The sequence below is a fragment of the Panthera pardus genome, unplaced genomic scaffold (assembly GCF_024362965.1).
Source record: "Panthera pardus isolate Hobbes unplaced genomic scaffold, ASM2436296v1 HiC_scaffold_18, whole genome shotgun sequence".
Taxonomy (NCBI): Eukaryota; Metazoa; Chordata; class Mammalia; order Carnivora; family Felidae; genus Panthera; species Panthera pardus.
Genome location: NW_026526743.1, coordinates 20,319,418 through 20,346,964, shown reverse-complemented (window position 1 = coordinate 20,346,964; position 27,547 = coordinate 20,319,418). Strand labels below are relative to the sequence as shown.

General features: G+C 47.8%; 2 protein-coding genes across 9 annotated transcripts in view; one reads left to right on the top strand and one right to left on the bottom strand.

The window, feature by feature from the left end:
* TDRD12 (tudor domain containing 12) overlaps positions 1-17,894 on the top strand; it is a 70,668-nt gene extending 52,774 nt beyond the window's left edge. The window contains exons 23-32 of one of the 3 annotated variants that reach the window (XM_019423331.2): positions 2,872-3,059; positions 3,820-4,030; positions 5,030-5,122; positions 6,995-7,167; positions 14,138-14,247; positions 15,711-15,771; positions 15,860-15,973; positions 16,057-16,210; positions 16,295-16,364; positions 17,625-17,894. In XM_019423331.2, coding sequence (XP_019278876.2) covers positions 2,872-3,059; positions 3,820-4,030; positions 5,030-5,122; positions 6,995-7,167; positions 14,138-14,247; positions 15,711-15,771; positions 15,860-15,973; positions 16,057-16,210; positions 16,295-16,364; positions 17,625-17,716 — 1,266 coding nt within the window. In that variant the 3' untranslated portion in view covers positions 17,717-17,894. Of the gene's footprint in view, positions 1-2,871; positions 3,060-3,819; positions 4,031-5,029; positions 5,123-6,994; positions 7,168-14,137; positions 14,248-15,710; positions 15,772-15,859; positions 15,974-16,056; positions 16,211-16,294; positions 16,365-17,624 lie in introns of those variants that run through there. The other 2 variants (XR_008423360.1, XM_019423332.2) reach the window with 2 other exon arrangements.
* A 731-nt stretch (positions 17,895-18,625) lies between these two features.
* The window catches only part of SLC7A9 (solute carrier family 7 member 9), a 28,233-nt gene continuing 19,311 nt past the window's right edge, over positions 18,626-27,547 (bottom strand). For 4 of the 6 annotated variants that reach the window (XM_019423342.2, XM_053906045.1, XM_053906044.1 and 1 more), the window contains 3 exons: positions 22,124-22,298; positions 20,253-20,366; positions 18,626-20,149 (listed from right to left, as the gene is read on the bottom strand). In XM_019423342.2, coding sequence (XP_019278887.1) covers positions 20,302-20,366; positions 22,124-22,298 — 240 coding nt within the window. In that variant the 3' untranslated portion in view covers positions 18,626-20,149; positions 20,253-20,301. The remainder of the gene's footprint in view (positions 20,150-20,252; positions 20,367-22,123; positions 22,299-27,547) is intronic. The other 2 variants (XM_019423343.2, XM_019423344.2) reach the window with 2 other exon arrangements.

Here is a 27,547-nt window from a genome sequence, read left to right as displayed (position 1 = left end):
CTTTGTCTATCCTATGATTGCAAAGATTTTTCCCTATTATTTTATTCTAGAAGTTTTATGGTATTACATTTAGGTCTGTGATCCATCTCAAATTAATATATGTGTGTGTGTGTGTGTGTGTGTGTGTGTGTGTGTGTGTGTGTGTGTGTGTGGTATGGATAAGGGACAGGTTTTTCCCTTATAGATAAATGGTTGCACTAGCATCATTTATCATAAAGACCTTCGTTTCCCCTTAAATTACACTAGTACCTTTGACATAAATTAGGAGACCATATTTGTGAATTATGAATTTTTTCTTCTATTCTTTGGTCTGTTTGTGTACCCTTGTAAGGTGCCACATTGGTTTGACTACTGTCGCTTTATAAATAATCCTGGAGACTGGTAGGGAGGTCTTCCCAACTTGCCTGTCATCTTTAATATCCTTCTGACATTGAAAAGTTTTAAAGCAGCTTGCTAGTTTCTACTTAGAAGCCTGATGGGATTTCAAAGGGCATTGCATTGAGTCTATAGATTAATATGGGAAGAATTGACAATAAGTATCTTAACAATACTGAGTCATCTTGTCCATTTACATGGTATAGCTATCACTCCATTTATCTAGGTCATCTTTAATTTATCTAGGTCATCTTTAATTTCTCTAAGCAACGTGTTATAATTTTCGGTAGGCTGATCTTGTACTTTGTTAACTTTATCCCTCATAGGTCATGTTTTTGGACATTAATGTTATTTTTCTTTAAACTTCATTTTCTGATTTAGAAATGCAGTTGATTTGTGTGTCCTTACCTTGTATCCTGCGACTGTAGCAAAGTGAATTAGTTATGTGCAGGACTGTTGGTGAGAATGGAGTCAAAACAGGCAGGGGTGTGACTAGAAGGGACCCTTCTGGTGTGCCCAGGACCAGGGATTTTCTGGGCACATGGGATGTTTAGTGCTGAAAGCAGGAAAGCCCCAGACAAACCAGGATGAGCTGGTCACCCTTTCTGGAGGCCTCCTTTGGTCCACAAGCTTCTTTTTGCCCCCTCTATTCTGCCAACTTAATGTGTCTTCAGATGTGCTAATGCCATGCAAAAGTGATAACGACAGACTGCCACATCTGGGGCCTGGATTTTGTTCACTGTGTGTGCTGAGGTCTGTGAGGCTTAACACAGAGGCTCCTAAATTGGGAAATATGGGGGAAAAGAAACTCTCCCCTTTACTCCTGTCACCTTAAAACAATCATCATTAGCATCTTAGTACATTTAGTTTGTCATTTTTCTTTGTGCATCCTTTATTTCGTCTTAATTTTTTAAAATATTTATTTTGGAGAGAGAGTACGAGCAGGGGAAGAGCAGAGAGAGAGGGAGACACAGAATCTGAAGCAGGCTCCAGGCTCCGAGCTGTCAGCACAGAGCCTGAATACGGGGCTCAAACTCGTGAGCTGTGAGATCATGGCCTGAGCCGAAGTTGGACGCTTAACCAAATGAGCTGCTCTTTGTGCCCCTCTTTGTGCATATTTTAAAAGATTTGTCGTTAGTGTATATATTATGTCCTGCTTAGCTCTCGGAACGTCATAGCGGGCATATTGTCCGTACCACCGTGTGGTCACTGTCTGCCATCAGGCAGTGGGCCTCTGAATGGTGGGGGAGAAGGCTTCCCTGGCAGAGGCCATCTGTCATGCAGGAAGGGATGCCGGGCTCCCTGCCTGGGATGGCGGCGGGCCTGAGTAAGCACTGAGCGTTTATTCAGGCAGCTTCCTCCACGGTGCTGCAGAATGGCTGGCTCGGGACCCGTGACAGACATGCTACCTGTCCTCCTGTTGGGAGGGTCTGCAGTGGACAGGTGAGTCAGAAAGATGGTGACACGTGCTGTGGAGAAGGTGAAATGCAGCAGAGTCCCAGGGGGTATGCTGGGTACACGTGCTGGAGGACAAGGGGCCTGTGGAAACTGTGGGCAGGGCGGGACTCCGAGGGGTCAGCTACACTGAGAGCCGAATGAGAAGAAGGATCCGGCCACGAGAAGACCTGGGGAGGATTATTCCGGGGTGAGGAACCAGCGAATCTCCCCACAGCAGAGTTAACATGGAAGTGTTTGTGGCACAGGACAGGGCTCGTTGGCAACGAGAGGGGGAGAATGGCCAGCAGTGGAGCCCCGGGGGCGCCACAGAGGAGGGCCGTGGGCTGCCAGCCCCATGACATTGATCGCTCCTTGCCTGCCCCTGCCTCCCAGTGAGCAGCACCTTCTCCGCCAGTAACTGTTCTGTCCTGGTGCCTGTTGCCGGTAGCTCGTGACTCCCCACCTTCACGTGGACGTTTTGCTGTGTCTAGACCACCTTCTCCATGCTTTTGCTAACATAGGTGCTCCCCGGCGTTGCTCCTCGTGCATTGCCCACCCCGCATACGCTTGCCTGCGCAGAGCTGTCTTTCCGCTCATGTGCCGGCTGCTGCACATCTGTCCGCCCGTGGGTTGCTGGGGGTCCCTCTAGGACATGGCTCGTCTTGTATCCCTAGCGCCTCATACACCGTAGGCCCTCGATACGGTACTGCCTGTTACCGGAACACAGATCAGAAAGAGCTCCAGACCCAGGGATGCTATTTAAGAACAACTTTTGCAAAGTGCAGTTAAGTAAACAAAGGAACACTTACAATTTATAATGAAGCTTTAAAGTAATGAGGCTAACAGAAAGTCTTCCCGTAGGGCTTAAAGTGAAACCACACTTACTTGTGAGTCCGCTAAGGTTTCCTGTTGTTTGTTGGCCTGTTTCCTTGTTTGCATTTCCATCCCTGCTGGCCTGCTTTGGGCCCTTCGGTCATGTGCTGATTTCGGCAGGTACCTTTTTGGCTTAGATTGAGTTTGTTTTCTAGATATGTTTGCTGTTTCTTTTTGTTCCCCCAGATAATACCCTTTTATATTTTGAATGCAACGCATTACTTTGGCCGTATAGTTGATAAGCACGTGGATCTTTATGCAACCCTTAATGCTGAAATGAACGAGTATTTTAAGGGTAACAGCAATAACACAGCTGTTGAAAAGGTGGAAAAATTTGGATTATATGGATTAGCAGAAAAAACACTTTTTCACAGGTAAAGGTCTATTTATTTCGTCTCTAAAAGTTGGGAAGCATTTGTCCCAGTGGTTTCGAATCCCTGTTTTGACCTGTGTCCATGTGACCCAGTGTGCACGTACGCAGCCTGGCTGCCGGCCGGGAGGGTGGTGGCAGCATCGCGTCCCCCCGCAGCTGCCTGGCATGGTGCCGTGCCTGTGACTTACCCAGCCCTGGGCTCCTGAGCACAGAGCGTGGAGGACAGCGTATCATTCACACACCGGTTCCTGAGCCGTCGCTCTGTGCCCCCTACAGGCACACTTACATCATTCCTGTAAAGCTGTAAAGTGGGTCCCATCTTACAGATGAGCAAGTTGAGCCCCGGCGGGGTCACCTAGATTATGTGACCTCAGCTCAGTAAATGGCACAGTCGGTGTTCCGACACCGGCAGTCTGCCTCAGGGACCTGCTCACACCCGTGGTTGGCAGTCCAGACTCCGCTCGGTGGAGCCTAGAATGAGAACCTTCGAAAGTTCACCTTACTGTGTTGATTTTCGTTGTGTTGTCAGATAAGGGGATTTACTCTATTCAACGGTACTACCCAGTTTTTATTCTTTTACGTACTTGAATTAAACCACTCTGAGTACTCGTGACAGCTCCAGTTAATTTTTATTTCTAGTTTGGAATAAAACTGTGCAGTTAGGGTCTTTTTATTCGTTTTGGATGTAATGACTAGGTTGAGGCAAAGATTGTGTTCCTTTGGGATCTCTGTGTCAAACTGAAGTCACTGTTGTTCTCCAGGGTTGAGGTGTTGGAGATGGGCCAAAAAGCAGATAGCTGGGGCCCGGACAGCGTCCTCGTCAAGTTTATAGACGAAGGCCGGACTGGACTCGTCACGAGACACCAATTGCTGCCTCTCCCAGAAAATTTCCACGCTCTGCCCCCGCAGGCAGTGGAGTTCATTGTTTGCAGAGTGAAACCCGCTGACAACGAAGTTGAATGGAACCCAAAGGTAAGTTATTTTGGCTCTTTATGTCCTGTTGACTTTGAGAATATACACAGAATGGAGGTTTATTTGAGTGTAGGCAGAATGCGTCCTGGTCCTGGCCAGTTAACGCGGCAGTTGCTTGGGTCCCTGCTGGTGCGGGAATGCGCTGACAGCCGCCGTCCCAGAGCCAGCTCCCAAGCCCCAGAGAACTGCCTGGCACCGTCGTCATCATTAGCGCTCACGGTCTTGGAATTGGTATAAAATATGCATTGCTATGCAATAAATTGGCTGTCAGCTCGAGAAGAAACAGTGTAAGCACCAGGCGAATCCCCCTGGCAGATGGGGGTGGGGCCCCCGGGGGCCCGGGTGATGGATACTCTCTGACCAGGCGGGGTGGCTCCCCTGCGGTTGGGACGATGGTCAAGGAGAGAGAGTCTGGAAGGGACATTTCCTCTGGGCCCCTCAGGAGGAATAGCTAGCATGTCACCTCGCAGACCGGATGAGGCACTGAAGGTGAAGGTGCACGGAAGACTGATCCCACGTGGGCTCACCTGGCTGTCCAAGGCGGGTGGGCTTTCTCGGAGGTAAAATGTGCCTGAGAGAGTACTCAGGCACGTCTGGTCTGCCGTGGGCTCACGTGAGGGAAAAACAGCCACGTGCCTGGGAAAGGGTACACGGAAGCCCGGGGCCCCTCAATTCCAGGGCGCTTCGTTCTCATTGAGCTTCCAAAGAAATGGGCATCCATACTTTGAAGACTTGTTCACAGAGGAGAGAGGATACTTGGCCACAGTGGGAAACATGCAGCTTGGGAGTCCAGAAGTGCCGTGTGCACTGTCCTTACCAAGCCCCACGGCTCAGTACCCTTGTCCACAGAGGGGCACCGTGGCCTCTGTGACCCCCCTCACGGGGAGGTGGGAAGGCACAAGGAAATACACGGAACAGGTTTTTGCAAAAGTACACAGCATAAACCGGATAAGAGATTTTCTTAAAGCTTCAGATAAGTTTCCTCTTTTACTTTTTCAGATCACTAGGTACATTCATCATAAAATCATTGGGAAATTGCATGATGCGAAAGTGATACTGGCTTTAGGAAACACAGTGTGGGTCGACCCCATGGTGAGTGTGTGTTTTTCTTTAAAGAAATCTGTGTTTGAATGGGCCCCTGAAATTATTCATATTATTCTAATTTGTGGCTTGAATAATTGTTTGCCTTGAGTAAATGGAGGTTTTGGGGGATCTCTGTGTTAGGGAGAGTTGGTTTTTTACATATTATTTGGGTCATGAATTTGGTTGTAGATTTCTTGTGTAAGAGAATCCTTTACGCTATAACCCAGCACTCACGATGGAGACCGGCGTTTTGAAACTCTCCTTGCTCCATCTGACAGTCTCTGATATTTATAATTCTGTTCCACTTTTTCAAGGTTTGGTTGTACACTATTAAGCCAGTTTCAGAGTCCTCTGTCTCCACTGGTGGGGAGGCCCTACATCAGGACAGTGGCCCCCACGTGGGATCGGTCATGTCGAGGATTCTTGGGCTTTCAAAAATAGGTTTCGGGGCGCCCGGGTGGCTCATTCGGTTGAGCGTCCGACTTGGGCTCAGGTCATGATCTCACAGTTCGTGAGTTTGAGCCCCACGTCGGGCTCTGTGCTGACCGTTCAGAGCCTGGAGCCTGCTTCAGATTCTGTGTCCCCCCCTCCTCCCCATCCCCCATTCACTGTCTCTCTCAAAAATAAATAAACATGTAAAAAAAATGTTTTTTTGAAAGGTAGGTTGAATTATGGTTACAGTTTCTGCCTCATTCCTTCAGCAAATATTTATTGAGCACTAATATTTACGTGTTAGGTCCTGTGTGGGAGCGCTTGGCTTCTGTCCGTGAACAAGAACTCCTATCCTGAGAACCCTGCTTTTCAATTTGAAGTTTTGCTCCATTGGACTTAAATTAGCATGATGATAAGATTTAAAGGAATCCAGTTCTTAAGAACTGTTCCACTGGAAGTTATTTTTATGAGACTGGAAAAGCCTAACACTTACAACAAGAAGCTTGGGTGTAAGATTTAGGGGTTCAGAAGAGAAAATGATTTTCACTAGAGAAGGTAGAGGTTGCCAATTTAGGTAAATGAAGATTTGGGGTCTTCAGTTTCCGTAATAGTCAATATTCTGGTTGTTTAATGGAGAGGAAAAAATATGGAAACTTGATTAACTGATTGTGAAAACTATAGCTGAGAAAATGAAGAAGCTAAAACAGAAAACCCGCCTGGCGTCTGCTCCCGCAGCTCCGAGGTGTAGCGCTGTCCGTGGCTCGGTGGAGGGGAGACAGACCCCCACACCTGCTTCCTTCTCCACCCAGCCCAGCTCGGCCCCCAGTCGAGTGGAAAGAGGCGCCTGTGCCATTCCCAGGTGGGAATGTGTTCTTGGTGTTCACTTCGGAAAGTGCTCCCGCTGCTTCCCCTGCCATGAAAGGACCACACGGTCCTGGGTCTGCACCTCCCATCAGCAGGACTCAGGATGTTGCAGAACTTCATATTCTATCCACATTAAAATTGATGAGAGTATTTTGGTCGCAGGAAAAAACCCAGTGGAGGAAACTGTCCAGAACATGGGACTAAGGGCCTTGGCGTAGCCCCTCTCTGGGCGCCAAAGTCTCCGAGCCTTGGGGTCCTCCTTGTTAGGAGAGGTGAAAATACTCAAGTAATTAAGTTAGAAAGTTAGAAAGTAAGAGTTGTGTGTGTGGTCCTTGCATTATAGATTGGTCTCATCTGGGGGTTTTACTCCAGGATTCAGTTTTGGGCCTCCCAACCCCAGACCTCACCATACTTCTGCAGTGTGGGGGCAGGTTCTGGAAGCATCTCACGTGTGACTTCTGATGCGGCAGAGGGAGGCCTGTGTGCACCAAACATTGCACGGTGAATCGCGGGGTCACCGAGAGCATGTTTGATTTAAAAGTTCACGGTGTGATTCCTGCAAATGTGCTTTTTCTTTGATTCAAGGTGCACGTTACAAAACTGTCAAATCTGAAAACTTCTGTCATTGATTATAACATTCGTGCTGAAATTCTGTCAATGGGAATGGGCATTGACAACTCAGAGCATATGGAATGCCTGAAGACGTTACAGGAAGGAGCTAAAACACCACCCGGTGAAGAAAGCTTAAGCCAAGCCCCGTAAGTGGACTTTTTTTTTTTTTTTTTAACTTGAGAGACAGAGTGTGTGTGAGCAGGGGAGAGAGAGAGAGAGAGAGAGAGAGAGAGAGAGAGAGAGAGAGAGAGAGAGAGAGAGAATCCCAAGCAGGCTCCAAGCTCAGCGTGGAGCCCGACGCAGGGCTCAAATCCCACAACCCTGGGATCACAATGAGCCAAAATCAAGAGTCGGATGCTCAGCTGATTGAGGCACCAGGCACCCTTGTAAGTGGATTTTTGTCTCCCTTTTGGAAGAGCTGCTTTTGGGGACTATAACTCACAAGTGTTCGAGATTCTTTCTTTCTTTCTTTCTTTCTTTCTTTCTTTCTTTCTTTCTTTCTTTCTTTCTTTCTCTCTTTCTCTCTTTCTCTCTTTCTCTCTTTCTTTCTTTCTTTTTTGAAAGTTGACTAGGTTACTGAGTCTCCATGTTTCCATCGCTCAGCTTCGATAATTTCTCAGACTTGGGAATCTTATTTTATCCACACCCCAAAGCCCATTTTTGCTTTGGTGGAATATTATAAAACAGATGCCAGACGTATCGTTTTACCTGTATCTCTTGCCAAATCAGCTTTTGTTATCTTTTCTCCTGACTGCACACACACAGAACAGTATATACACCGTAAGTGTAGTTTGGTGGGCTTTTTGAACACAGAAACCAAGCCTGAATCAGAAAGAGGGCGTGAGTCTGTGCCACCCCCTGCCCCCTCCCCGAGGGCAGCTGCCATCCTGACCTGGAAGAGCATGGATCGCTCTACCCTGATTTGTACTTTGTTCGAAGTCAAGCAGTATGTCTCTGGTCTGGCTTCTTGGGCTGGGCACAGCTTGTGAAAAACATCCGTGTTGTGCATGTGGCTGTAGGTCGTAAAATCTTACTGCCACATGACATTCCATCGTGTGAATGTACTGTAGTTTGTTCACCCCGCCTGCTGTTGGTGGGAGGAATCTCCCCGCTCTGAGCCGCTTCTGGTGGTGGTTAAAACACATCCTCCTGCCTGTGTTTTGGTGCATGTATAGGTGTTACTCCTTGAGGCTGGTATTTTGCAATCTGTGTGTGTTGTATGAATGAGCCCGGGTTGCATTGTTTTCACTTCTCTTCCTTTTATGCAAATATACCTGAAAAAAAAAAACAAACTTGGATTCTTCGACACTTTGTGGGACTGTTGCTTTCCTCTACCCAAAATTCCTTGACTTCCTGCCTCTGAGACTCCATCACAGCCCACACACCCCGCCACGTAAACGGGACAGTCTGTGTGTCTGGTAAACATCAACGTCCCACAACTTCATCCCCACATTTGTTTGGCTTTCTTAACCTCAGGAGAGAGTTACTTTGTACTGTTTCAGTTTAATTTTTGTGCCTGTGCGCCTTTTAAAAATCCATTTTTTAAGGGCAGTTGCCACCTTCATTTCTATTCATCCTCTCCTTCATGAATACAAGGACCAGTAATTGCTTTCCATCTTTTCCTAGTGTAGGGCTTTCTTTCCCTGTTTTTTTCAGAAGAAATAGACAAGCTTGACATTGTAGGGTGTAGTCTTTATTATAACCAAGATTAGAGACATAATCTGATTTTTTTTTCAGATGGGCTTTAAAAAAATTGTTTTTAATGTTTATTTACTTTTTGAGAGAGAGAAACAGAGTGTGATTGGGGGAGGGGCAGAGAGAGAGAGAGAGAGAGGGAGACACAGAATCTGAAGCAGGATCCAGGCTCTGCATTATCAGCACAGAGCTCAACGTGGGGCTCAAACCCACGAACCAGGAGATCGTGACCTGAGCTGAAGTCGGATGCTTAACTGACTGAGCCACCCAGGTTGCCCCAGGGCTTTTTTTTTTTTTTTTTTTTTTTAATGTTTGAGAGGGAGAGCAGGTGCATGAGTGGGGGAGGGACAGGGAGCGAGGGAAAAAGAATCCCAAGCAGGCTCTGCCGCATTGTCAGCACAGGGCCTATCGTAGGGCTCAATCTCTCTCTCTCTCTCTCTCTCTCTCTCTCTCTCTCTCTCTCTCTCTCTCTCCCTCCCTCCCTCCCTCCCTCTCTCTCACACACACACACACACACACACACACACACACACACACACACACACAAAGAAAGGAAAAACTGGAATTGCTGAGGCAGAGTTAAAGCTGCTGCCCAGTAGTGTCCCAGACTGGGAGGCCCAGTTTACACTTCCACAGGCAGAGGATGAGAGACTGTGGAAGTCACTGCGAAAGTACCTGGCACCCCCATGGGGAAGGATGGACTCATCAGGAAGAACGTTGCAGCCACCTGGTGGAAAAGTGGGCAGAAGACTGAGCACCTGAGCAGACACTTCACAACGTCTAACGAATGAATTGCTCAGTAATGAATATGTGAAAGGGTGCCCAAACTCCCTAGTCTTCACAGAAATGCAGATTAAAACCACGGTGTGATAATAGCACTTCATACCCCCCCCCCCCGAAGTGAGGGAAAGAAAATACCAGGTGTTGGTTAGGCTGTGAAGTAACAAAAGTCTTTTAGAAACTTGACTAGAATGTTGTTATTACGTCTAAAAAATTAACAGTCATTTCCAAAATTGCATGTGTTTCTTATTGTGTTAAAATATGCATAACAGAATTTCTCGGGTTTTTTTTTTAAGTTGTGAAATACACATAAAACCTGTTGTGCTCTTCTAAGCGTCCAGAAGTACATTCACAGGAATGTTACAGGAGGGCTGGAGAGACTCCGGTCCTGGCTTCCCAGTGGAAGAAAGGATCTCGCAAACAACAGACAGCAAAGGGATAGAGTTTATTGAGGGAAAGTACAGAGCTGTCAAAAGTGAGGGGTCCTGACTGGGGAGCCACCGAGGATTTTTGTCCCTGACTTTTTATTGGGACCTTATCAGAAAGTCTGTGAGACTCCTCTCCTGGCACCTAGTCCAGGCAGGTCTGGAATACTTTTTTCCCTTCCCCCCGCCCCCCCAAAATCCCACCGCCTCTTCAACCTCTCGCTTGCAGCTGCAGCCTGCCTCCCTGAGGGTCGAGGGTCACTGATCGACCCCTGCCTGACGTTAATGTTCCCTGCTCATAACCACCACCACCGTCCACCTCCAGAACGTTTTCATCTCCCCGAACGGAAACCCTGTCCTCACGAAACTCTAACTCCCATCCCTGCCCCCACGGCCCCTGGAGACCTTCATTCTGCTTTCTGTTACTCGGCCTATTCTGGGCACCCCGTATCAATGGGACGATGCAACGTGGGGCCTTTCGTGTCTGGTTCAGCTCACTCCGTGTGAAGTTTCCAGGGCTCACCCGCATTGCAGCACATATCCGGATTTCCGTCCTTTTGAAGGCTGACGAATATTCCACTGTGTGGATAGACCCCATTTTGTTTGTCCTTTCATCTGTCAGTGGACGTTTGGCTGTCGTGAGTAGTGCTGCTGTGAACATGGCCGTACGAACCTCTGTTGAAGTCCCTGCTTTCACTTCTTTCTGGGATACACCCAGAAGTGGCATTGCTGGATCATACGGTAATTCCGTGGTTCATTTTCTTCAACTGCCGAACTGTTTCCCACACAGCTGCTCCACTTGACATTCCCAGCAGCGATGCACGAAGGTTCCCATTTTCTCCAAATCCTTGCCTAGAAATTAGCCCAAGGTGAAGGCTTGAGGTCTCCTCAGGACGTTTCTGAACACGCATCTTGCCTCGGTATGCGTGTGGCTTTCTGCCCCTGAGTGCGCTGGTTGTGAATGTCCTGATTTCCTAGTGTCACCCAGCTTCTCCTCTGGGCCTTAGGTGGTGTGTGGTCTGCTGGGTCCCTGATCCCTTCTCCTCAGCGTCTGCGGGCTTGTGGTCTCCTTTTCTGAGCAGTGCCCGCCATTTTCCGTCTGTGTTCCAAGTTTGGTCCCTCAGGTCCCCCACCGGACAGGTCAGAGTGGACCACACAGTAATCTGTGAGTAAAGTCGGCTCTGTTACCTCTGGTTTAAGGTGGGGATGGGAATCGGGCTGCTGCTTGCCCAAAGCAAGACCACCACACCGTGGCGGGTGGGCCAAGGGCTGGTTGAAATGCCAAAGGCCCTTCCTCCGGTTTTGAAGCTGGCTTTTTCTTCATCGGGCGTTTGCTTTGTTGCTGTCAACCTTTGGGTGTTAGCTCCTGGAAAGTTGGTTCCAGCAGCACCTGGTGGTGCTTTCAGGGCTTCTGTGGGGAGATGGGAAGCTGGCGCTTCCTTGCCCACCATTTTGTTCTGCATGTCTTCTGGTGGCAAGGCGCGGGAATATTTGTTCAGTCTGATTTTGTTTCCAGTTCATCTAATTAACAGATAATTACTCTTAACTGAATTACCATTGGGCCACTTGAAGCTTTAAAGTTCATTCCGTAAATTTTTATTGTCTACTGGGGATACAGCAAACAGATGAAGGGCCGTCTTGTGTTTTAATAGAGCAAGACAGACCATAAGCAGGTACCAGAGATACATCGATGGTGACAGGTGAGAGGCAGCAAATAAGCACTGAAAGGAAGTTAGGGTGGCTGTGGCTGAGGAGGGTGAGCAGTGGCCCAGGCACTGGCCAGGACAGTCCTCCTGAGGGCATACAGAGGGCTCCATCATCCCGTGATTCTGGGAACGGGGAGGAAGGTGCAGCGACTAGAGCAGAAATGCGGCAGGGTGGGGGACCGTAGGTGCTGAGCAGTCCTGGGACATGATCTTGTGGCCAGTTTCAAGGACTGGGCTCCTGCTCTAAGGAGGCAGAGCCATGAGAAGGTTTTGAGCAGAGGGATGATTTAATCAAAAGATCCTTGGCACCGGTGTTGAGGATAGGCTGGGGTGAGGGATGAAGGCTGTGCTGGGAGTTCAGGACAGGGTGACACTGGCTTGGGCAAGGGTGGCTGTGTGGAGGTGGTGAGAAGTGGCTGCTTTCTGGATATATTTGTAGTGAGTGTGTGGCCTCACGGAGCCTTGTTGACAGGTCCTGGGTACTGAGAGCCCGAAGGAGCAAGCGCTGAGCCCTGGGGCCCAGTGTTGAGAGGCGGGGGCCTATGGGGACACCGGAATGGAGCCTGAGAAGGAGCAGCAGCAGGGTAGGAGGAGGCCTGGGAGGGCGAACACCCAGACGGCAGGTGAGGAGGTGTCTCAGAGCAGGAGCCGTGAGCCTGCCAGATGCTGCCAGGAGGCCCGAGGAGTGAGCACAGGAGGCTGGCCATGGGGGCGGCCATGGGGCTGCCGGTGACCTGGGAGGACTCCTGCTGACTGATGAATGCAGGAGAATTTGAAAGAACATGGCAAAGGTTGAAATACTTCACCGTCTGAGGTTGGTAGTTTTTATCTTAACGAATTGGGTGCCCTGAGATCAGGATACATGTCAGTTTCTATACGCTTTCAGGAAGCAAAAAATGCCCCATGCTTGCTTATAAGATATTCTTCTAAAAACAGACACCGCATTAGAGTTTAGCAGATTTAATGAAAACGAGGCTTGATCACTTCTGTGAAACACAGCAACTCCTGAGCCCCAGCTCTGTTCTCCGCTTGGCCCTCTGTTCTCTGATTGTGTGGTTGTGCAGGAGTCTTGCCCACCTGTGACCACACACGTAAGGCGGAAGTGCAGAGGACCGTGAACTAGGTTCTACAGATGGACCTGCCCAGGAGAGACTCCATTTCAGGAGCCGAATGGCGCCATTCTTACAGCAGGTTGGGAAAGAGGACAGATCTTGGGGACGTAAAAGATCTGGAAGCCATATGGCTTGACAGACATAGGGAGTGTGGTTCTGTAGTTCTGAGCCCTGGGCGTGGGAGGGTATTGGCATGGCGGACAGTTCCAGGGTGCTTCCCAGAGAGCATCTAGCTCTGGAGGGGGAGATACTGAGTTGGTTTGGGACATGTTAAGTTTAGGGTTATCAAAAGCAGAAGCCTAGAGCTCAGGAAAGCAGCTGGGAAGACTAGTCTGCTGGTATTAAAGGAGAGTCACAACTGGGAAAGTGTGTGATGAGGAGGGATGGAGCCCCAGCAGGTGAGGGTCTGGTGAAGGAGAGGAGAGCCCCGGTGGCGTTAGGGGGGGTGATGGAAGGCCTGATGCTGCATGGTGTGGGGGACGAGGCCCGAGGAGGGGGTCCCTGCCTGGCTGGTTGGAACACGGATGTGCCTTCACCATTTGGGGGCTGCCGTTCACAGGCTTCATGTGCGTCAACCAGAAGTCCCCTTGGAGAGACACATACACACTCCCCACACCATGGATGTGTGTGTGTGCACACGTGTTTGTATAGTTTAGTATGGGTTTGCTCCTTTAGGCTTGGATTCTCTCTAAAACAATGCATAAAAAATGAATTACGTTGTCACCCATGAGGAAGGCAGCGGGATGTCTGGGGAACAGGGGTGAAAGAGATTTTTCACTGTAGACCTTTTTATTTATTTCAAAGTATTGAACTGCATGGATGTGGTTACCTGCTCAAAAAATGTAAACAACTTAAAAATGTTTTAATTTTAAATTGTACCGATATGGAGTAATCTGTCTCTAGTTAATTGGATAATGGGCAGAAGAGTGAATTTAATAGGATCCCATATCATTAAATGGTGTGTGTGTGTGTGTGTGTTTTAGATACAGATGGCAATATTTGCTTATTTATCCAAAGAATGTTTCTAGACAGAGACCCACACTGGTAAGGGGATGTCTCAGGGAGGAGAAGGGGCTGAGGGACTAGGGCAGGGAGCAGAGATGGCTTTTACTTCCTGCCCTTTTAACTCCTCTGGTGAATGAGTTACTGCATTTATCTAACAGTCTCTGTGGATCGCCTGCTCTGTGCTCGCTGCAAGGTGGGCGGCAGGGAGCAGACCTGGCGGCCCCGCCCTCCATCCGGAAAGGGGCCCTAAGCTGTGTGCAGGTCTGACTTGTGGCAGTAGGCACCTCACAGTCCTTTGCCGCCTGCCTTCCTCCTCTTGCTGGGGGGATCCTGGAGAGGGCTAGAGTCTGCTCTCTTTCCATCCCGGAGCTGACCTTCACCTCCTCCGTCCAGGGCGCCTTCTTCAGCAGAAGATGCTGCTTGTCTGCAGAGCGCGCGGCAAGAGGACAGGGGCTCGGGAGGAGGTGCTGACTCCGAGACAAAGCCAGAAAGCCAAAAGCATGGTTGGTGATTTAAAACATGGCTGACTTAAAATCATGAAAGCTTGGAAATTTCACAACGTTGAGGCTATCCACTTTTAGATGAATTATATAGAAGGTGACATAAACTGCTGTTATCTAAATTCCTATTTTTGACAGTTCAACCTCCAATGGTTTTATTTTTCAAAAGGAAGACTTTTTTTTTTTTTTAAAGAGTGTGAGCTGGGGACAGGGGCAGGGGGAGAGAGAGAATCTTAAGCAGGCTTCACGCTCAGCGCAGAGCCCAGTGCCGGGCTCCATCCCATGAGCCTGGCGTCATGACCTGAGCTGAAACCAACAGTCTGACACGCAACCAAAAGAGCCACCCAGGAGCCCCCCCAACGTTTTTTAAATAACTTTTTCCTTTTTGTTAATTGAGGTATAATAACGTTCATCCAATAAAGTACACAGCTCATCAGAATTACTTAACGTGTGTATACGTCCATTGACCGCACCCAGATGAAGCTGTCGAACATTTCCAGAAGCCCAGGAATCTCCCTCATGCCTCTTTCCCACTTGAAACCCTTCCCAGGAACCATTGTCCTGACTTCTGTCACCACCAGTTTTGCTGAGTTAGAAGCACAGAGTGTATACTCCTGTGGCTTTCTCACTCAGCATCCTATCTGTGGGATTCATCTAGATTATCACGAGGAGTGGTGATACTTTCTTGCTGCTGAGTTGTATTCTATGATACGAATATACCACAACTTATTTGTCTGTTTACCTATTGATAGACACTGAGGCTGTTATTAAAGCTGCTGTGAACATTCTCGCTCAAGTCTTCGGATGGAAGATTCAAGTGTTTTAGACTTAGAAGTTCAAATGGCATTGTTTCAGAAAGTGTTGTGTTTAGCACTGGTTCCTCGTGTATACTGGCTACAGATGACTTCCCATGTGGCAGGCATCTTTGGTCCCAGCAGGGCACGGTAGCCCCAGAGAATCCTGTGGCTGCAATAATGCCATTCCTTTTCAGACTAACTTTCCTTTCCTGATTGTTTTTTTTTTAATTTTTTTTTTTTAACATTTACTTATTTTTGAGAGACAGCACAAGTGGGGAGGGGCAGAGAGATAGGGTGACACAGAATCTGAAGCAGGCTGCAGGCTCTGGAGCTCTGTCACCGCAGAGCCCAACGTGGGGCTCGAACCCACAAACTGTGAGATCATGATCTGAGCTGAAGTCGGACCCTTAACCGACTGAGCCATCCAGGCGCCCCCTGATTGTTTTTTTTTATAGTATTTGTCAGAGCCCATTTTTATTAGTTCTACTAAGTGTTGTGCGTTTTAATTTTTTCTAATTATTCTTTGCAAGCGGATACTTGAGTTACTGTGGAATTTGTGCTCTTCAGTTCTCAGCTAAAAGTTGCAGGAAGTGGGAAAAGTACATATGGGTACGTAGATTATACAGTTGCGTATAAATAACTTATTGGAACATTTGACCTTCTGCCCAGAAACTCTACCTGAAAACACGAGAGACTCTTCCTTTAACAAAACCACAGAACCTCTGCAAAGGTATGTCCATCCACCGTTGGAGTTGTCTTCCCTTCCTGCCTTGTGAGTAAATAGTGATGCTTGTGTAAGTCTTCTTCTTCTCTCTTAGCTTCCACCCACAAATCAGATGGTTCCAAAAAGACGACGTGGTCATACTGAAGATAAGAATAAGGAACGTAAAGGATTACAACTGTAAATATTTCAGAGATAGAGTCGTCTTCAGGTACGTTCGTGTGTGTCTTATAAAGGACAATAGAAATCACTTCTAACACGTGAGAAGACCGACCTCTCCTTCTGCAAACCTAGTGCCTGGGCGGGAGAGAAATTTTACGTGGCCGATATGGAGCTGCAGGCCAACATAGTAAGAGATGGCTGCAAATGCACGATTACAGACGAGGAACCTGTCATCACTCTCACGAAGGAGAGAAAGGAGCCTTGGTGCAGCTTACTCAAACAGAGGGTGAGTGCACATTGGCCCCGGCTGCTCTCAGCACCCCGAGCGTCACCTGTTCTCTCACTTAACGTCACCTCTTCTGTTGAACAGAATCCTAATGTGGCTTTCGATTTCGATCACTGGGAAGAACGTGAAGAAGAGGAGAGCCCCTTCCCCAAGGGTAAGATGGGGCGCACCCCTTCCTGGGGAGGGGCAGGTGCTGAACCCCACAGGGCGCACCTGATCATGCCGCTGGCTTGACGACTGAGGCCTTGGTGGGAATCGGTCGTTAACAGGAAGCCCTTAGGAATTCATTTTCTCCTTGTGGTTGATCTTGGTGCTAAATGTTCTGGTTTGAGGAAGCATCAGCTCTTAATTATAAGGATACCTTCTTATAACACTTGTGCACATCTTCCCAGGAGAGTAATTTATTTATAAGCAGGCCAGTTTTACCTGTTAATTTCTTGCCTATTTCTTCACTGTTTAGTGAAAATCTGAAATAAGTTATTAAAAATAGAACTACCCTACAACCCAGCAATTGCACTAGGTATTTACCCAAAGGATACAAAAATACCGATTCAAAGGCTCACAGGCACCCCAGCATTTATGGCTGCATTATTAACAACAGCCAAATTATGGAAAGAGCCCAAATGCCCACTGACTGATGAATGGGTAAAAAGACGTGGTATATATATACAGTGGAGTATTACTTGGCAATCAAGAAGAATGAAACGTTGCCATTTGCAATAACATAGATGGAACTAGAGTGTATTATGCTAAGCAAAATAGAGAAAGACAAATACATGATTTCACTTGTGGAATTTAAGAAACAAAACAGATGAACATAGGGGAAGGGAAGGGAAAATAAGATAAAAAGAGGGAGGCAAACCATAAAACTCTTAAATACAGAGAACAAACAGGGTTGATGGAAGGGGGTAGGCGGGGGGATGGGTTAAATGGGTGATGGGTATTAAGGAGGGCACTTGTTGGGATGAGCACTGGGTGTTATATGTATGTGATGAATCACTAGATTCTATTTTTTTTTTTATGTTTATTTTTGACAGGGGGAGAGAGGGAGTGTGAGCAGGGGAGGGGCAGAGAGAGAGGGAGACACAGAATCTGAAACAGGCTCCATGCTCTGAGCTGTCAGCACAGAGCCCAATGTGGGGCTTGAACTCACAAGCTGCGAGATCATGACCTGAGCCACAGTCGGACTCTGAACCCACTGAGCCACCCAGGAGCCCCACTAGATTCTACTTCTAAACCATTATTACGCTTGGATTTCAATAAAATTTAAAAATTAAAATAAGTTGCAAAACAGCGCTCTAGAACCTAAGGGACTTTTTTTTTTTCTACATTGGCCAAAATAATGGTGGGGCTGGGGAAGGGAGATTTGCTAATCAGCCTGTAGTTAAAAGGTTTTCAATAATATCTCTTATAGTTGTGAATTGTAAAAACCTGCCCTTGAAGGTGGCAGAGGTGGCTGAGAGCAGTGACGGGACATCGGAGGATGACGGAAGCGAGAGTGAATGAGCAGAGTCAGACCCAGAAGGGTGGCCGGAACCACACAGAGATGGACACACCGTGTGGCTGGGATTTCAGGAAACAAGCCGTCACGGCCAACCTCTCCTTGACTCAAGGATAAATTAGGACCTAGCGTTATCCTGTGCACTGGGATTGGTATTGGCGAGAGATGGGCTGCAGGGGCTCTGGGGGAGGGGGGCGGGCACTGCTGTCACTCGGGCCCAGCCTCCTCCTGAGCCATCCATCCCACACTGGTCACACGCAGCCCGTCCTAACACTCGCCTTGAATGACGGGGAGCACGGTGTGCATTTGGGGGATGAATTGTACTTTCTGGAGCTAGTCTGTTTGCTTTTTTGTGTAGACCTGTTTGGTACATTGCTTAAAAACCTGGTGTGCTGCATAGAAATTGAGGTTTCCAGCTTACAAAGTCATGCTCAGCACTGCCTAGCAGCTCTTTCAGCCATGAGCTAGTTGGGATTCAGCAAAACTCGGAGTGAAGCTCTAGGATAGACCAAGGGTAAAAGCGGGGTGGCCTCGGCAACTCCCAGCCGGACCTAGGGCTTTCTAGAGGAAAAGCTACTGCTTCTGAAGAACCACCTGGGCTGCAGAATCCTGGGCGAATGGGACAGAGGTTTGTCTTTAGTGGAATCTGGAAAGGACCTGTGGGGCCTTGGAGGTGACCCTCAGGACAGCTGGGTGTGAGGAGCCAGGACATTCACGATGCCATCCTGGGGTGGGGCTGCGGCCTGCAGGGTCGCGAGGTTCCCGGAGAAAGGTGTCCTGTCACCACCTGACTGTGGGGGCGCCCCGAGCCTGATGCCCACGCCAACTGGGAGAGTTAGAAAGGAACAGAATGTGAGCCCCACGCACGGCTTTGCTGTGCCTCGAAGCAGGAAAGAAAAGGGACAGAACATGACTCGTGATTGTCCCCAAGATTTTTATTCTTCGTGTACGTCAGAAAGCACAGGTGTCCGCGTTTGTGTTTGTCCCAGGTACATAAGCCGCCTCTGGAACGATAGGTAAACTCTGTCATCAGGCTGTCCCGTGAGTAGGTTTGGATCACGCTCTGGCTCTCAGTTTCCTCATCTGTAAAATAAGACATTCTGCTCATGGTGTGGCCTGCCCTTGCTTCGGGCATTGCCCCAGCACGCTGCCAGGCAGGGGCCTCTGTTCCGCGCAGCGCCTCGGTGATGGAGGTCAGACCCCTGCCCACTATGGGGAGCGCACCCTTGCTGCTGCCGTGACTCCCGTGGGTTGACTGGCAGGTGTCACGTGGACACGTGGGGTACAGTGGTGATTGTCCTTTTTCTTCACTAAATTGTGCAGGCTCTTCAGGAAGTAGGAAGTCCTGGTCTTTGCTGGCAAAGGTTTTGTAATGTCCTCAGCAGGTGTCGGTTTCTGTAAATAGAACTTTTGCTCCCACTGGGGGAGCCTTTGGACTGGTGGCCGGGCCTCCTGAGCTGCACTGGCTTTTTTTGTGATTGTTGGCCACCCGCCGTTGATGCTCGCTTATAATCACTCTCTTTTGTAAAACGTAGCCCATAATAAGAGCAAGTAATAGAGCTGCATAAATGGAGGGTTTGGGTTCTGGTTCTTGCGTGTCGTTCACAAACAGCCAAAGGGAAATGGTGGGGGAGCAGGGCTGTAGGTTTCAATCTTGCCTTCTTTTTTCAGACATTGAAATGTACTACCTGGAGTCCTGGATAACATTTTGTAGGATGTAGGCACCGACTTGTGAAATGTAAACAATGACCAGTTGTTTTTGTTCTATTAATACATATCGATTTCACGTTTGGGGAAGATTTCCGAAATGCAAAGTGAAAGTGCTTTTGTCTCTACGCTTCTAAAATTGCTCTCATACTTAGTCGTGGAGTGAATATTTTTTGTAGTATATCAATAAACTGTCAGCGTTTTCACAGAAATGCCATTTTACGTTTTTTTAGACAGTGTTTTCCCTGAGTGCCGAATGCAAACTAGAATTTTATTCATCACCCTTTCTGGTTTGACCAGAGTGTCTGTGAGGGCTGAGGTGGGGCCTGTCCTGGGCACCAGGCTGCGGATGGTTCTGGATGGTCCGTCTTGCAGTGGGGGCCTCGACATTCAGCCTGGGATAGACCTGCCTCGGACACGGGGGTGCGGGACTTCTGGGAGCGGCGAGGGTGGGCAGTAAAACATCTGTACTTCAGTGTGTTAAAAACCTGTTTCGATCAGAGCAAAACGTGTGTGTATTTTTACACACCTTAGTGGTCCCTGGTTTAAAGAGTGCCCTTTATTTAAGTAGATGTGACGTGCCTCCCCCCGCTGAAGCATCACAGTCGTAAGGTGGTAGTTTTCACTGAGCCCTTGGCTGGCCGCCAGCCTTCAGTTAGGTCGCATCTTCACTGCTAACTTCGGCAAATGCCTGTCCGTTTTCTCTAGAACCCCCACCCAGAGAACTGAGGCTATGGAAACATAACAGCGTTATGAACACCTGAATACGTGTTTTTTTTTTTTTTTTTTCCTTGAGGAAGACACCAGGTAGAAATAACCACAAATACCGCTTACACAAATAAATCCATCGCAGCTTGGACTTGGCTCCGGGAGGCCGGGCTTGCTACTCTGGAGCTTCCTCTGGCGGCACGACCTCCATCAGCATCTGAAGGTGCATGGTGACGGGCTCTGGAGCAAAAGCCAGTCAACAAGTGCGGTCAGAGGGGCGCAGAAATCTGGCTCCCGCCTCCTGGGGCCGTGTCCTCTGTTCTAGCCGCGCTCAGGGGTCAGGGGCCCGAGGGGTTCAGAACCATCCTGGGAGCCACAGTGGCTCTTTGGAGGTAAGTTACTTCCCGGAAAAGCATTGGGAACCTGCTATCTTATTGCCACCAAACACCGTCCTCTACAGGGAAGATGTGCAGGACTCACTTATGTGTACACATTTAACTACCACTGACCAAGAGTTGAATATGTGGCTGGAAGGCACCGGGCCTGCATCTTGCCTAAAATCCAGATAGTTTCTTCTTTCCACCTCCTCAAGCCCAGCTTCCTACCAGTTTTTGCAGGGAGCGGGTGGAGTAAGTTTTCTAAAGCTGAGAGGGAAGCCCTGCTTTGTCCCTGTAGGTTGTAAGTCGTCCTGGCTAGATTCTCTGTCGGGACGATCAGATCTGAATTCATGCTCCGAGGCCTGGGGAAAACGGCTGTCCTCACAGTAACCACCGGACTTGCCTGTCTCTAGTCGTGTGCCTGCAGCCCTCTCTCAGCTTCGGGCTTCGATCAGAGGAAAGAGGTTGTGCGGTGGGGAGAGCTGCTTCCGGAAAGGAAATTGTCCCCGGTAGAAACAATAAAGCCGAATTTTGGGTTTGGTTTCACTGTGTTAACATGAAACAGATTCGCTCTTGCTGTAACACCTATGTCAGGTTTCCCAGGTGAGGCAGTGCCCGGGCTGGGGAGCGGCCCCTGGAAAGTCCAGGGTCAACCTCACCGCCTCACAGTTGGGTTTTGCTTTCGTACCTCGTACGTCTCCCCGAGTCGCAAGTACGGAAGTAAAACCAGATAGGAGTGCCTGCAGGGACGGCTGTGCTTCCCTGCTTTCCTGCTCGGACAAGCTGAGGGAGAAGGGGCCTGTTTTCATCACATCTACTCTATGGATACTAGGTGGCTGTTGCATAGACCCGGAGTGAAACTGCACAGCCCAATTCCCACCTTCTAGAAACAGTACAGGGAGTGGGGGACCGAGAAAGGGCTGTCAGAGGTAGAGGACCCTTGACGGGCGAGGGTGCTGGGGGCTGGCTCCCTGTGGTTGAGTCTGCAGCACAGGATGTGACGCTGTGAGTGTCCCCCCCGCCCCCAGGTGCGCTGTATGCAGAGGCCCCTTGATGTACTTGGTACCACGACTTTGTTTTTCCAAAGTGAAAGTGGTTAACGAAGCTACGCTTCCTAACAATTGCCCTAAAGCAGCTGAGGGGCCAGGATGGCTGAGTGGTGAGTGAGAGCTGTGGCTCCGGCATTGGAAGGCTCAGGCCCTCGTCCCGACTCTGTCACGTTCTGGGTGTCTCGGGGGGTGCTGCTGAGCCTCAGATGGTGTCTGTGTTTCAGGAGAAAGAAAGTGGGGCTCTGGAGGTTGGATGCACAACGATGTGAATACACTTATCCGTACTGAAGCCTACACTTAAAAACCGTTAGGATGGTCAGTGTTGTGTGTACTTTACGGTGGAAAATAAAAGCAGATGGTGATGTCCCTTCCTGCTTGTTACAGTAATTGATGGGGACAAGGGACGAGGCCACGGGTGGACCCCAGAGGTGTCACACTGAGAGGGTGAAATTTGCTAGCTGCCTGAGATCCTGCGATAAGAAAGTCGGTAGGACCAGGACAGGTGAGGTGCGGGACGCTGTGCCTGTCTGCGCCTCGCCAACAGCACGACAGTCCCCGTGTTGGTACTTACTTAAGATTTTCTGAGCCCATCCAAACTTATAGTGGACAAAAAGGAAGTAAAATATAAGGCCGCTCAGTATAAATAACACACAGTAGAGATATTCCCACGCGGGTTCGCTGATGATTGGGGCCAAAACCAAAAACACGGAGACGAGAGTCACCAAGATGGGGATGAAAATGGGCACCTGCAGGCGAGACAACATGGAGTCATGATTTGACCACGTGCACTCCTGTCCTTCCCGAAAGTTTTCATTCAAAACAAAACACTGAGTGGGAAAGAATGTAATGAACTCTGTGTGCCCCTCCTCCAATTTCAGTAATTTTAATTCTCCCTCCCCCCACCCCGGCTCTCCCTGAAAGTTCTCTGCACTCTGGTAGTTGGGTCTGGAGGCAAGAATACTTGGTCGTTGGAACGGTAGCGCTTCCTTTCCTAACACATCATGAGGCCCTTGATGTCTCATTGTCCCACTTCTGAATCGCCAGGGTCAGTCAGTGGCTTCAGGGGCAGGAGAAGAAGCCAGTGCCACTGGGTCTGGATTCCTCCATTTCTCCAGGGAACGGTTTTCTTTTAGTAGGAAATGGTGTTTAGAAACCATAATCTGGGGGGCTGGAGTACTCCTTGATCTTTTACAGAGACAGAACATACTTCTTTTTTCAAGAAAGGGAAAAATTCACAAGTTCACACTGCTATTTCCAATTCAAAGGTAAGATTTCATTTTTTCCTTACTTTAGACTTTCTTTTCTTAACGCTTCTGAAAATCTTGTTTCTTAAATGGCTTTAGCATAGTTACTTGCTTTGTCCTACGACGTGCCTGTAATAAATACGCGAAGTAACTGTACCAGTCCTATATTCAGACCACTACTGTAAGTAGTGCTATGAAGTGTAAGATGTCCTGTAGTTCTTTTTAATCTCAGAGTATAACCCACAGGGAGATTCACTCAAAATACCGCACTTAGTTTTCCTCCGGGTGCTTTTGTCATTTACTTGTCACAGAGTAAGGTTTCTTTATTTGTTTTCAGTTTTGAGGGATTTTTTTTTCCCTTCTAAATTTTAAAATATTATAACTTAATGAAATAAGCCATACAGAGAAAGACCGACACCATATGTTTTCACTTTTATGGGGATCCTGAGAAACTTAACAGAAACCCATGGGGCAGGGGAAGGAAAAAAAAAAAAAAGAGGTTAGAGTGGGAGAGAGCCAAAGCGTAAGAGACTCTTAAAAACTGAGAACAGGGGCGCCTGGGTGGCTCAGTCGGTTAAGCATCTGACTTCGGCTCAGGTCATGATCTCAGTCTGTGAGTTCGAGCCCCGCATCAGGCTCTGTGCTGACAGCTCAGAGCCTGGAGCCTGTTTCAGATTCTGTGTCTCCCTCTCTCTCTGCCCCTCCCCTGTTCATGCTCTGTCTCTCTCTGTCTCGGAAATAAATAAACGTTGAAAAATTAAAAAAAAACAGAACAAACTGAGGGTTGATGGGGGGTGGGAGGGAGGGGAGGGTGGGTGATGGGTATTAAAGAGGGCATTTTTTGGGATGAGCACTGGGTGTTGTATGGAAACCAATTTGACAATAAATTTCATTAAAAAATATTATAACTTAAAATTTCTTATCGGTTTTGCTTTATTCTTTCTTTCTTTCTTTTTTTTTTTTTTTTTAAGATTTTAAGTAAGCTCTACGCCCAATGTGAGGCTTGAACTCATGACCCCAAGATCGGGAGTCGCGTGCTCCACTGACTGAGTCAGCCGGGTGCCCCTGACCTATTTCTTTTTGAAAATAAATACACACACACAGAAGTTCAACCATACAGGCACATGTTCATCTTCCACTGCCCCCAGATAGAAGATACCAAACATATAAACGATAGTTTTGCCCTTTGCTTTTTTCTTTTTTTTGAAGTTTATTTTGAGAGAGAGAGTGTGAGTGGAGGAGGGGCAAAGAGGGGGAGAGCGAGAATCCCAAGCAGTCTCCGCGATGCCAACACAGAGCCCGACACGTAGCTCGAGATCACGAACTGTGAGATCGTGACCTGAGACTCACCCAGGGGGCGCCTGGGTGGCTCAGTCGGTTGAGCATCCAACTTCAGCTCAAGTCGCGATCTCGAGGTTCGTTGAGTACGAGCCCCGCGTGGGGCCCTGCACTGACAGCTCAGAGCCTGGAGCCTGCTTCAGGTTGTGTATCTCCCTTTCTCTCTGCCCCTCCCCTGCTTGTGCTCGGTGTGTGTCTCTCCCTCTCTCAAAAATAAATAAAAATAAACAACTGAGCCACCCAGGCGCCCCAGCACTTGGCTTTTTTTCTATTAATATGTTGCAGAGATAGGGCCATAGTAATACCATAGTAATACCTAGTAAAAAATATCCATTTTTTACTGCTGCATACCACTCTGCTTCGTGGAGGTGTCAAAATCTATTCAGCCGGTCTCCCATTGATTGACTCCTGGGTTGTGCTGAACCTTTTGCCACAGTAAGTAATCTTGTGTATATTTCATATTTTTGCCCATTTCACCTTGGGGTAGATTACTTCAAAATGGGGTGTCCGGGTGAAAAGGTAAGTGCAAATGTGCTATACCACTTGTATGCCGGCAGCCGTGTACAAGCGGGCTGCTCCCCGAGGAGTGTGGCCAGAGTGTGGGGTGTCTGCCCGACTGATGGGCAACCAGAGCTGTGGTCTGCGTTCTCTTACTGGCGGGAGGTGGAGCTGGTTGGGGTTCGTTTGCTTCATCTTTAAGTATCATTGTAGGTGCTCTCTGAACTGTCTTTTCGTATCTGTTGTTTGTTGATAAGTTTTGTCCATTTCAAATATGGGTGATTCCTGTCCCAATCGTAGGAACTCTTTAAATTAAGGGTATTAGCCCCCTTTCTTTTTGTGATATCAGTGCAGGTATTTTCCCCATCTGCTACGTATACGTGTTTTAAAATTCCCTCTCTTTTTTTCAGTGCATACATTTTTATTTTGTTCGGGTTTTGTTTGTCCATTTTTCCCTTTTCATTTCTGGATTTTGAGTCCTGGGAAAGTTTTTGCCCATTCTTGGATGACAAAGCAATTTACATAATTTAGATTTTCTTCATGCATAGGCACCATCATGTTTAAAATTTAGAACCTTTATATTTCAATATCCTCTTCTCTGTTTTGCTGGCTGTTCATCTTCTTCAGTGTGACCTTTGTAATCAACTCCTCTAACTCTAGAAAAAAGATCTGATATATCATGGCCTCATTAAATGTCTAAGGGGCGCCTGGATGGCTCATTCGGTTGAGTGTCTGACTTTGGCTCAGGTCATGATCTTGCTTGTGTCCACGGGCTCGAGCCCCACATGGGGCTCTTGTGCTGACAGCTCGGAGCCTGGAGCCTGCTTCAGATTCTGTGTCTCCCTCTCTCTCTGCCCCTCCCCTGCTAGCACTCTGTCTCTCTGTCTCTCAAAATGTTAAAAAAAAAAATTTTTTTTTAATGTCTACATTAAAAAACAGTGACATCTTTAGGATACTGATTTTTCCTAACTCAGGACACGTGTGAATCTTCCTTTGTTGAAGTGACCTTTTCCGTCTTTCAGAAGAGGCCTCCCCTCTGAGGTTACGACTAGGCACTCGCGAATTAATGTGTTTGGGGGAATGAAGTGCACTCATGATCTTTTAAGTGGATGCCATTTTTATAAAAAGGCTATTGATTTCAGTGTGTTTATGTCTCATTACTTGACCATATTTCCGTGTAGTTTTTTCTTTAATCCTTTTGGATTTTCCAGAGGCACGATGTGGTGTCTTGGGAAGGAGGAAGTCCGAGACTTCAGAAAGGCTTTCCTAGCTCTGCCACTCCAAGTTGCCTTCTCGTCTCATTGCCTTGTTACTGTCTTCAAACCGAGCTAAGTGACAGCAGACATGGAAGGCGCCTGTGCCTCACTTCAGCGGGACCTCTGTAGTGTCTGTCACCTTCTCAATTAAAACAGCTGTTAGCATTTTGGCGAAGGGGTGTGTGTGTGTGTGTGTGTGTGTGTGTGTTCATGCTAAGGAAATAGTAATAAATTCCTGTTTTTTTATCAGTAATGCATATTGAATCATATCTGGTGAAATCTGTGAGAGGTGATTGTAGGGTTTTCCTCCATAGGTATATTAATATGATGAATTCTATCTACCCATGAACTAGATCCATATTTGATTTTTTTTAAATCTAAGATTTGTTTATTTTGAGAAAGAGAGAGCGAGAGAGCATGAGCACCAGCAGTGTAGGGGCAGAGGAAGAGAGAGAGAGACTCCCAAGCAGGCTCTGTGCTGCCAGTGCAAAGCCAGACACGGGGCTCAGTCTCATGGGCCGTGAGACCATGACCTGAGATGAAATCAAGAGTTGGACACTCAACCGACTGAGCCACCCTCCCCCCTTTTAATGTTTATGTATTTTGGGAGAGAGTAGATTTTCTGATCTTTAGCTGTTCTTGCACAGACATGACTTAGTCATGACATGCTATCTTTAAAAAAAAATTTTTTTTTTAACGTTTATTATTGAGAGACAGAGCATGAGCAGGGGGAGGGGCAGAGAGGAGGAGACACAGAATCTGAAGTGGGCTCCAGGTTCTGAGCTGTCAGCACAGTGCCCGACGCGGGGCTCGAACTCACAAACCGTGAGATGACCTGAGCCGAAGTCAGATGCTTAACTAAGCCACCCAGGCGCCTCATGATATATTATCTTTTTAATGTAATTATGTTCTATTTGTTAAACAGTTTTATTTAAGAATTTTAGGGACACCTGTGTGGCTCAGTCAGTTAAGTGTCTGACTTCGGCTCAGGTCATGATCTGGCAGTTTGTAAGTTCGAGCCCTGCATTGGCTCTGTGCTGCCGGCTCGGAGCCTGGAACCTGCTTCAGATTCTGTGTCTCCCTCTCTCTCTGCCCCTCCCCTGCTCACACTCTGTCTCTCAATAATAAATAAACGTTAAAAAAAATTTTATAGCAGTATTGAAAAGTGAGATTAGTCTATGATTTTCTTTTTCCCTTTTTTTGTGCTAGCTTTGGTATCAGTATTATAGTTGATAGAAATAATTTGAAAAATCAATAAAACAATCTGTAGCTAACCTTTTATTTTTATTTTTAAAGATTTTAAGTAATCTCAGGGCACCTGGGTGGCTCAGTTGGTTAAGTGCCCGCCTTCAGCTCAGGTCACGATCTGACCCTCGTGGTTCGTGGGTTCAAGCCCCGCATTGGGCTCTGTGCTGACAGCTCAGAGCCCGGAGCCTGCTTCGGATTCTGTGTCTCCCTCTCTCTCTGCCCTTCCCCCGCTCACACTCTGTCTCTGTCTCTCAAAAATGAATTGACGTTAAAAAAAATTTTTAAGATTTTAAGTAATCTCTATACCCAACATGGGGCTTGAACTTACAATCCCAAGATCAAGAGTGCAGGCTGTACTGACAGAGCCAGCCAGGTGCCCCTGTGGGTAACCTTTTAAAAAATGAGGGCACA